Source organism: Mchenga conophoros, linkage group LG8 (genome assembly GCF_057382185.1).
Source record: "Mchenga conophoros isolate Kocher_MC1m ecotype Shallow Benthic linkage group LG8, M_conophoros_male_GT1.1, whole genome shotgun sequence".
Classification (NCBI taxonomy): domain Eukaryota; kingdom Metazoa; phylum Chordata; class Actinopteri; order Cichliformes; family Cichlidae; genus Mchenga; species Mchenga conophoros.
The window spans coordinates 26890576-26905441 of NC_140533.1; the positions used below are offsets into that span (position 1 = coordinate 26890576).

The 14866-nt window shown below is 39.3% G+C and overlaps 1 protein-coding gene across 2 annotated transcripts; it reads left to right on the top strand.

Moving 5' to 3' along the window:
- The first annotated feature begins 1714 nt into the window (after positions 1-1714).
- On the top strand, positions 1715-14056 carry tubgcp2 (tubulin gamma complex component 2). 2 transcript variants are annotated; one of them, XM_085285327.1, is made up of 18 exons: positions 1715-1839; positions 2200-2363; positions 4250-4378; positions 4622-4798; positions 5823-5982; positions 6075-6282; positions 7110-7309; positions 8031-8220; positions 8298-8443; positions 8522-8702; positions 9953-10133; positions 10216-10388; positions 10638-10766; positions 10855-10975; positions 11078-11221; positions 11913-12029; positions 12184-12347; positions 13690-14056. In XM_085285327.1, the coding sequence occupies exons 2-18, from the start codon at positions 2214-2216 to the stop codon at positions 13763-13765; spliced, it is 2646 nt and encodes an 881-aa protein (XP_085141453.1). In that variant the 5' UTR covers positions 1715-1839; positions 2200-2213; the 3' UTR covers positions 13766-14056. The 2 variants fall into 2 exon arrangements, with proteins under 2 accessions (XP_085141453.1, XP_085141454.1); XM_085285328.1 differs by having other exon boundaries at positions 1752-1839; positions 2203-2363.
- The last annotated feature ends 810 nt before the right edge of the window (positions 14057-14866 follow it).

Consider the following 14866-nt stretch of genomic DNA (forward strand, 5'->3'; position numbering starts at 1 on the left):
ATGCATGCGCAATTGTCCAGGTAAAGAAATCTCAAAAAACTTGGTTCTGTTCCTATTTGGTTATGACGGTTTGCATATTAATGATCAGGAGACTGACCTCACAGCCCATTGTTCGTCAGTGGTGCTTGTTTCAGTCATTATGCTAATGTATTGTTTATAAGGTTGGGGAAACCTGCATTCAGCTGGATACTGACGAAGTCCCTTGGGTGAGTGACGAAACGTTTCTCCCACTGAAAACAAAACTGCAGATGAACAGAACCAACTTTTGGGGTTTCTTTCAGTAAGTCTCAGAAAATCAGTTTGGTTTCAGGAGAGGTTTCATGTTTCCTTTTTCTGTTATAGACTAAATTTTCCGGAAGAGGCCAAATCAAACAGAAAAACACGAAACTACTGAATCCATGTGCGTGGTTAAAAATTTCTTTGGGACCATAATCTTTTCTTATGAGGGCATACATACGGTCATATCATTCAGCAGAGGTCTGTACAGGATTTTGGCGGATTTGAGGATTAGCACTGCCTTGTGAACTTGTAGGCCTACTTACAGGTTATCAGTTTATGGTAACTTTAAGGTATCAATCCGTTTATCATTTTTTTTGCTCCTCATCCACATCAACGTCATGTTTAACGATTAACTGATACTGTGAATGTAAGCGACAGCGATTTACAGCCCGAAAAGTTACATAAATATAAAATAATTACGAATCATGTGATCTTTGCTTAAAGTGGTGATTATTAAGTGATTATTAAAGGCGACGTGTTGCATTTTTCCTCGAGTTTGATTGAGGAGAAATCATCCTTTCAGGACGGCCAGGTGAACCACGCCCTGACAGCGGCGATGAGGATGGTGATGAAGGAATATCTGGTCACACAGCTGGAGCACCTCCAGTGACAGAAGCTCTGGTTCTACATTCAGCCCACAATGCCCATGGTGGAGGAAGTCTCTTTGGTCGTGGATCTCCGCTTCTGCGTGAAAGAAGTACACACGACCCCATGATATTTTAGTGAACTAGAGACCCTAATATTTGATTTACTTCCATTAGTTAAAGAATTAAATTGTTAGTGCGTTTATTAAAATAAATTATGTTTTCTGCTGTTTTCACATTATCATAAACAGTAGGTTGATTTATATTAATTTTTCAATAACAGATACTAAAACTAAAGCTAGTTCCTCTTATTTTATTTTAATTAGTTTTTTTTAGTTCACAAAACTTATACATAAGCAGACATCTACCCGGGTTCAAGTACAGTAACAAAAGCAGTATTGTGATTTTAGAGAAAATGCCTGTTTTATGATTGATAGATTTTTGCCAAATTGATTTTTAAAAGTAGTTATTATATTCCTATTTGTATTACAATTTGACTTTCAGCCCCAGCATTAAGATATTATTAACCTATTAACCTAATCTTATTTGAAATATTATTTTTGTAAGATTTTGAAACTTCTGCATTATCAGTGTGATTTTTTTCCTTCCTGACAAACATGAAGGAAGTAATGTTTGAAGAAGTAATGTTTGTTAACTCCTCCCAGAGACATTCATCTCGCACAATACATTTCATAAGCAATACTTTGCACAAAAGAGCCAAAATGTTACAATTTTTAACTAATATATGTGAAATTATATTTAATTTATTCTTTTATTTGTCAGAATATTCAATATACACTCCGGTTTAAATAAATAAATGCATAATTTTCTGGCTATTTTTGTATGGTCAGGCGTCACTGACCTGTAGGGGTCAGTGTGGCGCCGTCACTGCGCTGTTGGAGAAGAAGAAGAATTTGATAGTAGTGGGCGCGTTTGCTATCTGCCCCGGTGAACGCTGCAGAAAGGCGAGTGCCAGGTAGAGTGATGACTTCAGACTCTAGTTAAACCTGTAACGGGGCTTCATGTTACTGAGTTACGTTATTGTTTGCTTTTATGGCATTTCATGTTTCATTTGGCTCAGAGAGCTACTAGATACCATCCCCCTCTGTAGCAGGCTAACTAGCCAGCTAGCGTAAACAACTGTTAGCTCTGCATCACCACTGAAAGACAGGATGTCATAAACATACAGCCGTTAAACCCTCAACTAAGCTTCAGCTGATATTTGTCAGTGTGAGCCGGCAGCTCTGATGTTCATATCCATTGTGACCGCCTGAGCTAAATTCTTTCTCTTTCTTTCTGCCCTCTCCTACAAAATAAAACCTCTTTGTCGTTATAGCAGCTGCTGGAGCCATGAGCGAGTTCAGGATCCACCACGACGTGAACGAACTGCTCAGCCTCCTTCATGTGCGAGGCGGCGACGGAGCAGAGGGCTACATAGACCTGCTCCAGAAACACAGGACCCCCTATGTCACCACCACAGTGTCCGCGCACAGTGCCAAGGTGGGCTATACTGTACTCCACTGTGTTTAATTGCAGTGCTTTTCATGGTTCATCAGTTGATAATTTCGTTTTTAATTTGCATCTGTCCTCTTATCAGACACCCAGTCAGACTGTGTTTTTCTGCACTTGGCACTAGGGCTGCCACGATTAGTCGACTAGTCACGATTACGTCGACTATCAAAATCGTCGACGACTGATTTAATAGTCGACGCGTCGTTTGAAGCTTTGTAAGATCCCAAAAGACGCAAGAATAAGAAGCAGGATTTAAGAGTGTAATAACGGACTGAAACAGAAGATGGCAGCACTGCATGTACAAGGATGCCAGCTGCCGTTAAACCCCGAAGAAGAAGAAGCTGTGTCCCAGAATTCATAGCACAGCCCTGCTCAGTTTCCAACAATGGCGGCAGCTAGTTAGTTTTAATATTACTCTTATTATTCTTTCTGGGTCACAAAATAAACGTTTAACATATTTTCAGGCGAGAATGTAGCTGTGTAAACCTCAAATATCTGCTCAGTTTATCAAGACACCACATATTTTCAAAAGCGCTCCGACGTTTTCGGAGACGTCTGTTACCCACTAGCTCGATAGCTAGCCGGAGCTAGGTCACTAGCACCGTGAGAACACCGGACTCCCGGCAAATTGTTTTCAAACCCACTGCCGTCTTTCGCTACTGAGGTTAAACATGATATATGAGTCACTTAGATAAATTAAAAATGTTATTGTTTGACTTTTTTCAGTATTTTATTTGTTCCTGAGTAAATCGGTTTGGCTGAGATTAAAGTTTTTACACAGCTGAATAAACGTCAAGCAGACAGCTGATTATCAGAAGTGTGAGATGCTCCAGAATATACTCCGGTGTCCTGTTATATTTTAGATAGCAAGGAGTTTATTAAACTTCACCAAAACAATCTGCAGATTTCATTAAAATTTAATAAACTATCATCTTGTCTTTATTTTTAGTTAGCACCTTAAAAGCTTAAAGCTGTAAGCTAATGATAGTTATATAAGAGCAGATGCTGCTGGTGCAATAAGCTGTAGTTTTACGTCCAATGGATGATGATCTGATTAGTCGACTAATCGCATAAATAATCGGTGACTAGTCGACTATCAAAATAATCGTTTGTGGCAGCCCTACTTGGCACCATAGTAATGTTTGTTAACTCCTCCCAGAGACATTCATCTCGCAATTAACTTTAGCAAAATTTCCAAATGCATCATTATGACCAGTAGTCCTTCCAGATTTCACATGTACTAATGAGTACAGGGAGTTTGGTGAGGAGGCAGAAGGAGTACTTTAAGATTCTTATGAATGAAGAAAATGAGGAGAGAGAATGATGGGATAGATGGGGGACAGGTAGGAAATCAGGAAGTGCAGAGGATTAGTAAGGAGTAAGTGAAGGCAACAATGGATGGATCAAGAGTGAAAAGGCTCTTGGTTCAGATGACATACCTGACATCCCAATGACAGAGTATTGAAGTTAATCTTGTAGCGTGAAAGGATGCCTGGGGAATGGAACGTATGGCTTCATACCAAGAAAGAGCAGTACAGATGGGATGCTTGTTTTGAGAATGTTGATGGAGAAGTATAGAGAAGTTCAGAAAGAACTGAACTGTGTGTTTTTGTAGATCTAGAGACCGTATATGATAAGGTACTAAGAGAGAATTTGTGGTAATGCATGAGGAAGTCAGGATTGGTTGAGAAGTCTGTCAGGGATGTAATCCCACCACCACCTTGAGCCCCTTTCTTGTTTGCAGTGGCCATCACTTCATCACTTCCCTAACGCTAAAGTTTTCTAACTTACTCTAAGTAGTTAAATACCCAATGTTCACAACAGATATGTTTCTTTGAATATTTTCTTCATATTGCATGTTGTGTCACTTTCAGGTCAAGTTAGCAGAGTTTTCTAAAACCCCGGAGGATTTCTTGAGGAAATATGAGGAGCTTAAGTCCAAAAATGTTCGGAACCTCGACCCTTTGGTGTATCTGCTCTCCAAACTCTGTGAGGACAAAGAGGTAACGCCTCATTTACATGCTGCTTTTCATCCGGTTCTTTTTGTCATTGAGTCCAAATATTTCTATACTTCCTGATCTAAAATCACAATTATTTCCTTATTATTAATGTTGAAAAGTAGTTTTAAAAATGTAATCTACTCTATGAACTAAGAAACTTGCTGATTTATGTCCCTCCATCAGAGAGTTGGTTGATAAAATACTTGAATCTAATTTTGCATCCCTGCCTTGATATTTTTTTTGCAGACCCTCCAGTTTCTGCAGCAGAATGCTAAAGAGAGGTCGGAGTCTTCAGCAAACACCACCTCAACCACAACAACCAGTTACTCTCTGCCTCAAACCAGCACCAAAATGTCCATGCAGGAGCTGGACGAGCTGCGTAAGAAGCTTGGCAATGTAACAGCGAGCTCCAACGCTCCTCTGGTGAGCATCTCTTACCTTCAGATCATGTTACTGGTCTGAAGGTTAGATTAGCCTGTGAAACTCTACAGGACAGCTTGGAGCTAAAATAAGTTCAGCTAGAAACTTAATCAAGATAGGATGTATTTATTGGTTTATTTTATATGTGGAAACAGGTTCAGACAATTTTTGTTCTTTTGGCTCTGTGTGATGTCAAAGAGAGCACAAAGTTCCAACCACCTGCTTGTCAAATAATTTATGAGGGGCAATCACTCAGAGGAAAGTGGGTGTGAAGATGGAGGCGCTAAAACAGGTTGGTTCAAATGGTTAATGAGCTGTGAAGCTGCACAAAGGCCCAGTATAAGATAAAGAAGGCTTATTTTGGACTGTGAGTCATACAAAGCTACTCTCTGGAGTCCTACAATGAAGATGAGTTGGAGGTTCACAGAGATGGTCCTTTTTAAGTTTCAGAATTTTTGTTCATAGAGCTATTCAGGTTTCTTCTTCTTAAAGTAGATCAGATCAGAGATGGCGAATCTCTGGTTAATAAGGGAGATAAAGAGGTTAAAAGAAGCTCTCATTCACATTAGATTCGCAGTGTACTTCACATAGGAGTGATTAGACATGCACAAGATTTGTTTTTGGCCACTTGGGCTCAGCAGAAAGAACATCACAGCTAACTAACCTGAATTTGCCTCATTGCATGTACTTTATTTGTAATGAAAAACTTCATTTCAGGCTTGGTGTGAATCCACCATAAGGATGTGACAGGGAACAAAAACTAAACAGTGAACTAACATCATGAAGCTGTAGATCAGGTATAATAATAACATGTTATCATATAAAGGTTACCTGCAGTATGTCACTGTTTACAGAAACATCTGCTGGCATTTTTTTGTGAATAAAAAGCTGCCTTGATCAATAGTTTAATCTGAAGGTTAGAAGGGCCAGTCTATTGCTATTGATAAAAATTACATTAAATTTCACTCAGTTTACCATCTGCTGCTTTTAAATCCTGAGTTTCTTTGTTTTTGGAATTCGCCTACAGCCGGCTGAAGTCACACGGAAGATGCTGAGGGACAAACACAACAAGAAGAACCCCACCCAGCCCAACCCCGTCTTCCCCAATTGGGTGTATGATCGTCCAGCTCTCATCGGAGACTTCATCACCAGCCCCACCCCTCAAGGAGAACCAGCTGTTCCTGTTGGTAAGTTGGTAAATTTACACATTCACCTGTGCAGCATGGAGTCTGAATATAGTCCCCCTGTGCGTATTGATGTGGTTACTGTCCGTGGTCAGGTACGCTGCCTCTGGGGACGCAGGAACAAGCTCTGGTGGAGGATCTGCTGTTTGTGCTGATTGGAGTCGACGGGCGAGACATCACCGCTCAGCCGGTGCTGGGGCGGCAGAACCGCTCCTTCATCGTTGATCCAACACTGGACATGTCTGTCAAAGAGCTGGTCAACAGAATATTACCGGTCGCTTCATACTACTCAACTATAACACGGTAAGAGCGTAGACTGTGCCCGGTATGAGCTACTGCTAACAGGCTTAAGTTCACAAATGCACATAATCACTAATGAGTTTTCCAGATGAACTACTGGGACCCTCAAGGTTGATGCAATGCAAAAGAAAAACCCAACAGCATCTCTTGTAACTAAAATGTTTATTTCACATCAGCTTTGAGTTTTTAGAATAACCTTGAATGGAAGCTTCAGTTACGTGACTGCAGTTAACAAAGCTGAGTGACTCAGCTGGCACTCAAAAAATCCACACCTCTGACCTTAAGCTTTATTAAACTATAAATGGATATACAAAGAAAAGAGAAGAAAATCATACTGTAAAGTTTTTAGGTTATTACATGAGGAAATTTGCTTTAGAGATCAAACAGTTTTTGTAGCTGTAAAGTTGGGAATTTTAACATTAAAGTCTTTTTTCAGCCCTCCAGATTTCTGCATGGGTAAAATTTCCAAATGTCTTAAAATGTGCTGCAGGCACAGGATAATGCAGATTTTTTTGCATTATCTTTGAAAGGTTTATTTATATATATTATTTAGACATCTGATCCTATGTATGATTTATATGTGCGCCTTAAACACAAAGTATATATTTTAATTGTTTATCTGTTGAAACCTTTTATCTATTTTCTGTTGCTCTTTCGCATTAAATTCATATTTAATGATCGATATCAATGGGAGTCTCAGTGATTTAGAGCTTGAAAAAAGTGACATAAATATCAAATAATTCAGAATCATATGATCTTTGCTTAAAGGGTCTAAAAGAGATTATATGTTATAAGATAATTAAAGGTGACGTGTTGCATTTGCCCTCCAGGTTCATTGAGGAGAAGTCATCCTTCGAGTACGGCCAGGTGAACCACGCCCTGACAGCGGCAATGAGGACGCTGATGAAGGAATATCTCATCCTGGTCACTCAGCTGGAGCATCTCCAGCGGCAGGGCCTGCTGTCCCTGCAGAAGCTCTGGTTCTACATCCAGCCCACCATGCGCACCATGGAGATACTGTCATCAATCGGTAAGAAACTGAAGATAACACATGGTCGTTGTTTGCAGGCATGATGAATTAAAAGTTGTCAAAGAAACATGGAAAGAAGGATGAGTTAGGGGCGCAGTGATCAGGAGTTGCTGGAGTTCTGGCACCATCCTGGTGCAAAAGGAGGACAAAATGCAAACCAGAGGGTGGAGAAAGTCTCTTGAGAATAGAGTGCTACTTCTCCTTTGCCAGAGTGGACTTGATTTAGATTTCTAACTTAAAGTTGTTTATCTCTGCTTCTGCATACCAGCACAGTTTATTGAATTACAAGCCCTAAAATTTCATCTGCTCCTAAACTGTCTTCAGATGTTGTTTAAAATAAGCTTAAAATGTTTAAACATATGTTTAACAAAGCAAATATTAAGAAAAAATGTTGATCTGTTGTAGAGATATAGAGCTGAATTTGCAGATTAGTGGTGAGGAGGAGTTCTGAATGTTTTCACTTTATAAACGTTAGTTTGTGGGTCACAGATCGTAGAAGACCTGCAGTCTAAGCTTCTTTAAATGAGCACCAGAGAGTTAATTTGACTGGAAGGTGATCTGACCCACTTTAGAAGAGAACATGGCACATCAAACTGGGTCTAGATTAACCAACGCTGAATACAAACAACACTGAACACTTTGAAAATGCCTGATTAGTGTGGAATCTCACCTATTATAAAACAGATATTTAGTTAAATTATGCTTTCTGTTGTGTTCACAGCGTCCTCCGTGGACAAAGGAGAGTGTATGGGAGGGTCCACGTTGAGCCTTCTCCATGACAGAACCTTCAATTACACCGGTGACAGCCAGGCTCAGGAGCTGTGTCTGTACCTCACCAAAGCAGCCAGCGTCCCGTACTTTGAGATCCTGGAGAAGTGGATCTACAGGGGCATCATCAAGGATCCGTACAGGTTCAGCTGCTCCCAGAGTTTCAACTCTGAAAAATGTGTGTTGTAAAATGTAAAGCTCATATTTTGTGACTCCACAGTGAGTTCATGGTGGAGGAGCACGAGCTGCAAAAGGAGAAGATTCAGGAAGACTACAATGACAAGTACTGGGATCAGAGATACACCATTGTGCAGCATCGGATTCCCTCCTTTCTACAGAAGATGGCAGACAAAATACTAAGCACAGGTAAAAATAGAACATTTAAGACTTGTTGAACATAAAATGGGAATCCTTTCGGCGATGTTGAGACGTGCTATCGTGCAGGGAAATATCTCAATGTGGTGCGGGAGTGCGGGCGGGACGTGACGTGTCCTGATGCTAAGGAGGTGCTATACACCCTGAAGGAGAGGGCCTACGTGGAGCAGATAGAGAAAGCCTACAATTACGCCAGCAAAGTGCTTCTGGACTTCCTCATGGAAGAGAAGGAGCTGGTCTCACGTCTGAGGTGAATATTTAATGGTTATTGGATATTTTGTGGTGAGAAGATAGGATGAGATGCTGTGTGACCAGTTTGTTCTGTTATATTTGACACACACACACACACACAATTATTGTCAAGATTAAAACTGTAAATTTTGAAGTCAGCGTCTAGTGTTAGGGCTGGGCTATTTCTGTAGCTTCCAGTGATTATGAAAACAAGATAACTGGGATGAGGCGGTTACTGTTTGCATCCATTTTTGTTTCAAATCGCTTGTTTTGTCTCGTTATAATAACTCAAATATACCTTTTGCCTTCGCCGTGGTGCATTTTCAGCCCAGATTTAGTCACAGTTTAGTTCAGCTTATGCTAAGATGACTAAAACTGATACTTTGGTCAAAAAAAGATCCCTCTAGAAAACACAAGTCTTAAACAGAGGTTCTGCTGGGTCTCTATTGTACTTTGTGTGGTTACTGCAAAGGTTTCTATAGATGCTCAAGTTTTAATGACTTAAAATACAAGTGGTTAGATTTGATCTTAATCTAAATGTAAATAAATTTTTGACTGATTCCTGCTTGCTGCTGATATCACTGCTAGAGCAGATGACTATTATATGCTGCTACTGTCTTTTATTCAATTGCACAATACTATGTCACTTTTTCACTTTCACTGATAGCTAAGCAATTTATTTTTCAGGTTATATAGTTACTTAGTGCAGAATATAATATCAAATAACTCTATCCTACTGTATATTACTGTATACTACTATTCTTATTGTATATATTGTATATCTTATTCCTCTGTCCCTCTTGCTGCATTCAGCATGTGTATGACAAAAGAATTTCTTATCTCATCTTTTTATACTGTATATGATTTCAGTAATTTTTACAAATGTACGAGATTTAAGTGTAAACAATTTAAATCTGTCACATTTGTAAAAATGTAAACAAGCAGTTAAGACGGCTTTAATTTAAACCTGCTCTGTAAAACCAACCAGCAGGTGAAAAGTTCACTTTTCTTTATGTTTAAGCTTGTTAAACAGTCTGATGAAGGATTTCTTCCTTCATCATTCATGCGTTTTCTTTACTTGTGGTACCAAGACAAAATTACCATAGTGACATTAACGTTAGTCTGTTTGCTTTTGATGTGAAGTCAAAGCCAGTCGAACTTCCTGATGCACTTTTGTTTTGTGTTTTTTATTTTATGTTATGTTTAAGCCTATGATTATTTTATGAAGTGGTTTGACCATTTTCAAATGTCTGTTCTCTCTTGTGTCAGATCAATCAAGCACTACTTCCTGATGGACAAAGGAGATTTCTTTGTGCACTTCATGGACCTGACGGAGGAGGAGATGAAGAAGCCGGTGGACGACATCGTTCCTCCCAGACTGGAGGCTCTCCTGGAGCTGGCTCTGAGGATGAGCACGGCCAACACGGACCCTTTCAAGGATGACCTGAAGGTGGGGGAAGGCGTGTCTGTTTAGTTTGGATTGTAAAATGTGAACAATTAGCTGGTCTGACCTTCCTCGCCTGTCTCCACAGATCGACTTAATGCCTCACGATGTCATCACTCAGCTGCTGCGAGTGCTGGCCATCGAGACCAAACAAGAGAAGGCCATCATCAACGCTGATCCGCCAGACGTGGCCCTCAGCGGGCTCGAGGCCTTCTCCTTCGACTACATTGTCAAATGGCCGCTCTCGCTCATCATCAACAGGTTCAGAGCTCCAGTGGATCTTACTCTAGATAAATACATCTGAAGATATTTATTAATCTGTGAATTGTGATAAAATATAAAAAAAATACAAGCTGTAAAATAAAAAAAAATAAAAAATGAGATGGTTAAAACAAAAAAAGACAAAAAAAATATTGGTTTTAGTTTGACTAAATTAAATTTGTTAAAAGTGGGAAATCACAAAACCAACCTGTTTATTTAGAAGAGCTAATGTTTGCATTATTTATCCAGGAAAGCACTGACGAGGTACCAGATGTTGTTCAGACACATGTTTTACTGCAAACATGTTGAGCGGCTGCTGTGCAACGTTTGGATCAGCAACAAAGACTTCAGGCAGTACTCCTTACACTCTGCCAAATGGTGAGCCGCCACGAATCTGAGGTGACTTCCTGTAAAAGTTTCAACCAGTAGAACGTTCTTACCTTTTGTTCTTACCACCTGTGTGCAGGTTCGCTACCGCGTTCGCCCTCCGACAGCGAATGCTCAACTTTGTGCAGAACATTCAGTACTACATGATGTTTGAGGTGATGGAGCCCACCTGGCACGTCATGGAGAACAACCTGAAAATGGTGAGTGATTGAAGAAGGACCCCTGAGGAGCACTGAGAAGGAGACGTGCTGGTTTCAGGGAAAATGTGATCTTAAGTTATTTTTCTTTTCTTCTTTCTGCAGGCTTCAAACATCGATGATGTGCTTTGTCATCACACCAGCTTCCTGGACAACTGCCTAAAGGACTGCATGCTGACCAACCCCGAGCTGCTCAGGATCTTCTCCAAGCTCATGTCTGTCTGCGTCATGTTCACAAACTGCATGCAGGTATTTCCACGACTGCATAAAACCAGAGATAATGAAGTCACAGCCTCAATAATGTAGTATTTGATTACAGCACTCTTTAATTTACTTTAGTTTCATGAATCAATGTATTTAAGCTTAAACCCTGCAAAAAACTGCTGCACACACATTTTTAAATTGAAGCGCTCATAGTTTGAATTTCATTCAAAGAGCCACGTCTGCCTTTAAGCTGTTTAGACACGGTGGATAATAAAGTCTGCAGACTTCTGTTAAAATGTGAAGTTTTTGTGTGGGTAAATAGGAGAAGAGATCACTCTTGATCTCGTCAGACTATAACAAATATTCCCACATGCTTTTTGGAGACTTGATGAAACCCAGACATGTGAAGAATATGAGATAGCTTTTTGCAAATCTAGTTTGGGCGCCTGCAGCTTTTCTGTGACCATCGACTCAGAGCCTAAAAATCTGGATGCAGAATTGCACAAAAGCCTCAGCAGGCATGTTGCGTTGATAAAAATGTTGTGGTTATTGTGCAGCATTTACGGGACCTACACTGTACTCAGATTGTTGTTCATTTTCATAGTCGGATAAATGTTCATTTTTCCTTTTATTTGAACATCGTTTTACAGCTCTGCTATAACTAAGCCTCGAAAAACCTGAAAATGAAACAAACAGATGTGTTTTTGCCCTTTTTTCTCCTCCTCTGCTGATGAAGCGTTTCACACAGAGCATGAGGCTGGAGCGCCTCTCCATGGAGCAGGGGACGATGGATGAGCCCTCCGCTCAGAGCGAGCAGGCCGACGAGCCAGAGAAAAAGAGGCTGACCACGAAGGTACAAAGCATCCATCACCACAGCCTCCCCTCTGAGAAACACGTACTGAATAGAGAGGCTGTAAACCTTACTAAATCAGGCTTTGTTCATTCATCCTCCTAAAATTTTCATTATATGATTGTTTGTCGTCCTTTCCTCTTGGCTGCTGCTTCAGTTTTTAGCTGATCACGCAGACTCCCTCCAGACCGACGCCAGCTTCGAAGCCACCATCAGCAAGTTTGACAGCAACTTCAGCATGCTGCTGCTGGACCTGCTGGACAAGCTGAGCATCTACAGCACCAACGACTGCGAACACAGCATGATCAGCATCATTTACAGGTACGCCTGTCAGCATTACAGAGGACGTTTGTAATAGGCTTTAAATTTTTTTCTTCATACCATCACACAGGCTCAAAGCAGTTGCTGCACTATTCATTTGCATGGAAATGAAGCTGAATGTCAATTTTCTCTTTGCATTCACTAACAGTTGTTAACATTTAATAACCAGAACAGTTTTGTAGGTGGCTTTTGTTAAGATAGCATCTTTTAGACTCCTATCCTGCTCCAATGGGGATTAAAAAAATATCCTGCCCATTTAAAAACAAAGGTTCTGGGTCATGTGATCACCTTAAAGGTTCTTATCATAATTTTCTTTAAAAATAGTTTAAAAAAATATTGTATGAACTAACTACAGAGTTTGAAAAGACATCTACTCTGGGTTTATGTCTGTATTGTGTCGAAGAGACATCAGGTGATGTTGCACTTCTTTTGTAATACCACTTTGCACCACAAGATGGTGCAGTGAGTCACCGTTGCCTAGCGTAGTTCTTCGGACACGTACAACTATAATTTGATCTTCAGTGGGCCGGACGACTGAACCTTCCCCTCAGTGTAGAAAAGTTTAAATGTATTTTGAAAGCATGAATCAAACAGAGCTGCTGAGCATAAAACTCAGGTTTCATCTTCCTGCAGAAAAGCTGCTGTTTTAAATCAGTCAGTAAAGGTCCTGGGGTTAACTCTCAAATATATGTGTAATATTACAGGAAGCAGCTCATTATCTGGATTTTTAACAAGAATTAAAAACTTAATTTACTGTGTTTATTTAACTTTCTATCGATTTATTTACTCTGGAAAATGCTAAAGACGGAGTAAAAACAGGATGTTAGAGCACACGCTTATTTAAAAAAATGCAGAATATCGAAAGCTAACAGCAGCACACATCTGAAGGCTCAACAATAATTACAGAAGGTACCTTAAATTTATACTTAAGCTTTCACCACCAGGGGACAGCGTTTACAAATCATAAGATTTGCTTTCTCTGGACCTCGGCTGTAAATATGAATCTGGTTTAAAAAAAAGTTTTTCCTCACTGCAACATCTTCTGATATAAAATCATATTACACAAAAGTTCAGCCCAACACTAGTTCAACTTCAGGTCATGTCTCTTTAACACGATACATAGGGCTTATGAACTTAAAGGCAAAATAGTTATTTCTTTGCATCTTGTTGATATCATCAGTTAAGTTTTTAAAAACAGAAATGTACCTTAAAGTACCATTTAAACACTTTTCAGTGATAACATCTGCTTTTTTGAGGAATAGCAAATTTGTTGGACTGTAATAAAATGAATTTTATTTGAAACAAAAGGTGCATCATTACATTTCCTCTGATGACTCCTCAGGCTGGACTTTAACGGCTTCTACACTGAGCGGCTGGAGAGGATGGCCATCGAGCGCAGTCAGAAGGCAGCAGCGTAGCCTGTCGTCGCTTCGTGTGAATATGCAAAAATAAAAGTTTCATCATACCTGCTCATCAGTCCAACCGCCCAGACAGTCACGATTCAAAGAGCTAAGACGTGTATGTTTGTTCATATATATACATGACATTTCTGTATGACCTGTAGAGTCATTCATGTCTGCAGTGTCATTTTAGTGCTTCAGCTCTGAAAATGTGAGTCGTCACTATTTATGGGTAACTTATTGTACCTGTAAATTTATGAAAATGTATGTTTGTATTGAACTTAATTAAAACAAAAATGTACTGAATAATTTTGGTCTCTTGACCCCTGCCTTAACTGGTTTTTATCTGCAGTGAGCAACAAAGAAACCAGTATGAACACTCCTTGATGATGTTAGCCAGAGAAACATGAGTCATACAGGAAGTGTGATAACTTCACAATAAAACCTTCTGTGGAAATTTTTGTTACAAATCTAGAATAGATTTAAAATGTCTGAATAACTCATCATTCAGTGTTTCAAAAAGTCAAAAAACTAGTGTCAAAAAAGTAAAACAAAAAAAAACAGACAATCATTTTTTTTCTGATTACTTTGTGGATCAGAAAAAACACCCTTCAGATGTTTTTGAGCTAAAAACTTTCTTCAGTCAACTCAACATGTTTTCTTACTCTTGGTACGTTATTTGAACTTTTTAATATGTCATACATTAAAAGGTAAAATAAAAATAAATCAGGTGATGTTTAGATTTATGATTGCTGAAGATTTTCTAAGGTTTAGTTAAAAAATTTGACCTTCTTTGCGAAAACCAGGACCAAAACATTATATATATATATATATATATATATATATATATATATATATTATACTTTTAAAACAGTCCTAACTGCATGGGGATTAACAGAAATGTCTGTGAATACAGAGAATATACTGTAAATTTAGAGAATTTTCCATATTGGGGTCGACAGAAATGACTGTAAGGGAAATAATCTCAATTCACTGGTGTCTGAACTTTTTGAAAAGCTTTATTCGGTTTATGCTGACCCAAGTTATTAATCATAGCTTAAAGGTCTCATAGTTTTTATGATAATAAGATTAACATTTTTAGTTTAAATCTTAAGCTGT

Bases quoted from the DNA above. Each gene is read 5' to 3' on its own strand.
- tubgcp2 (XM_085285327.1), top strand. From the start codon at position 2,214: ATGAGCGAGTTCAGGATCCACCACGACGTGAACGAACTGCTCAGCCTC. The intron at 6,283-7,109 runs GTAAGAGCGTAG...TTTGCCCTCCAG, and splicing joins TACTACTCAACTATAACACG to GTTCATTGAGGAGAAGTCAT. The intron at 10,389-10,637 runs GTTCAGAGCTCC...TTATTTATCCAG, and splicing joins CTCTCGCTCATCATCAACAG to GAAAGCACTGACGAGGTACC.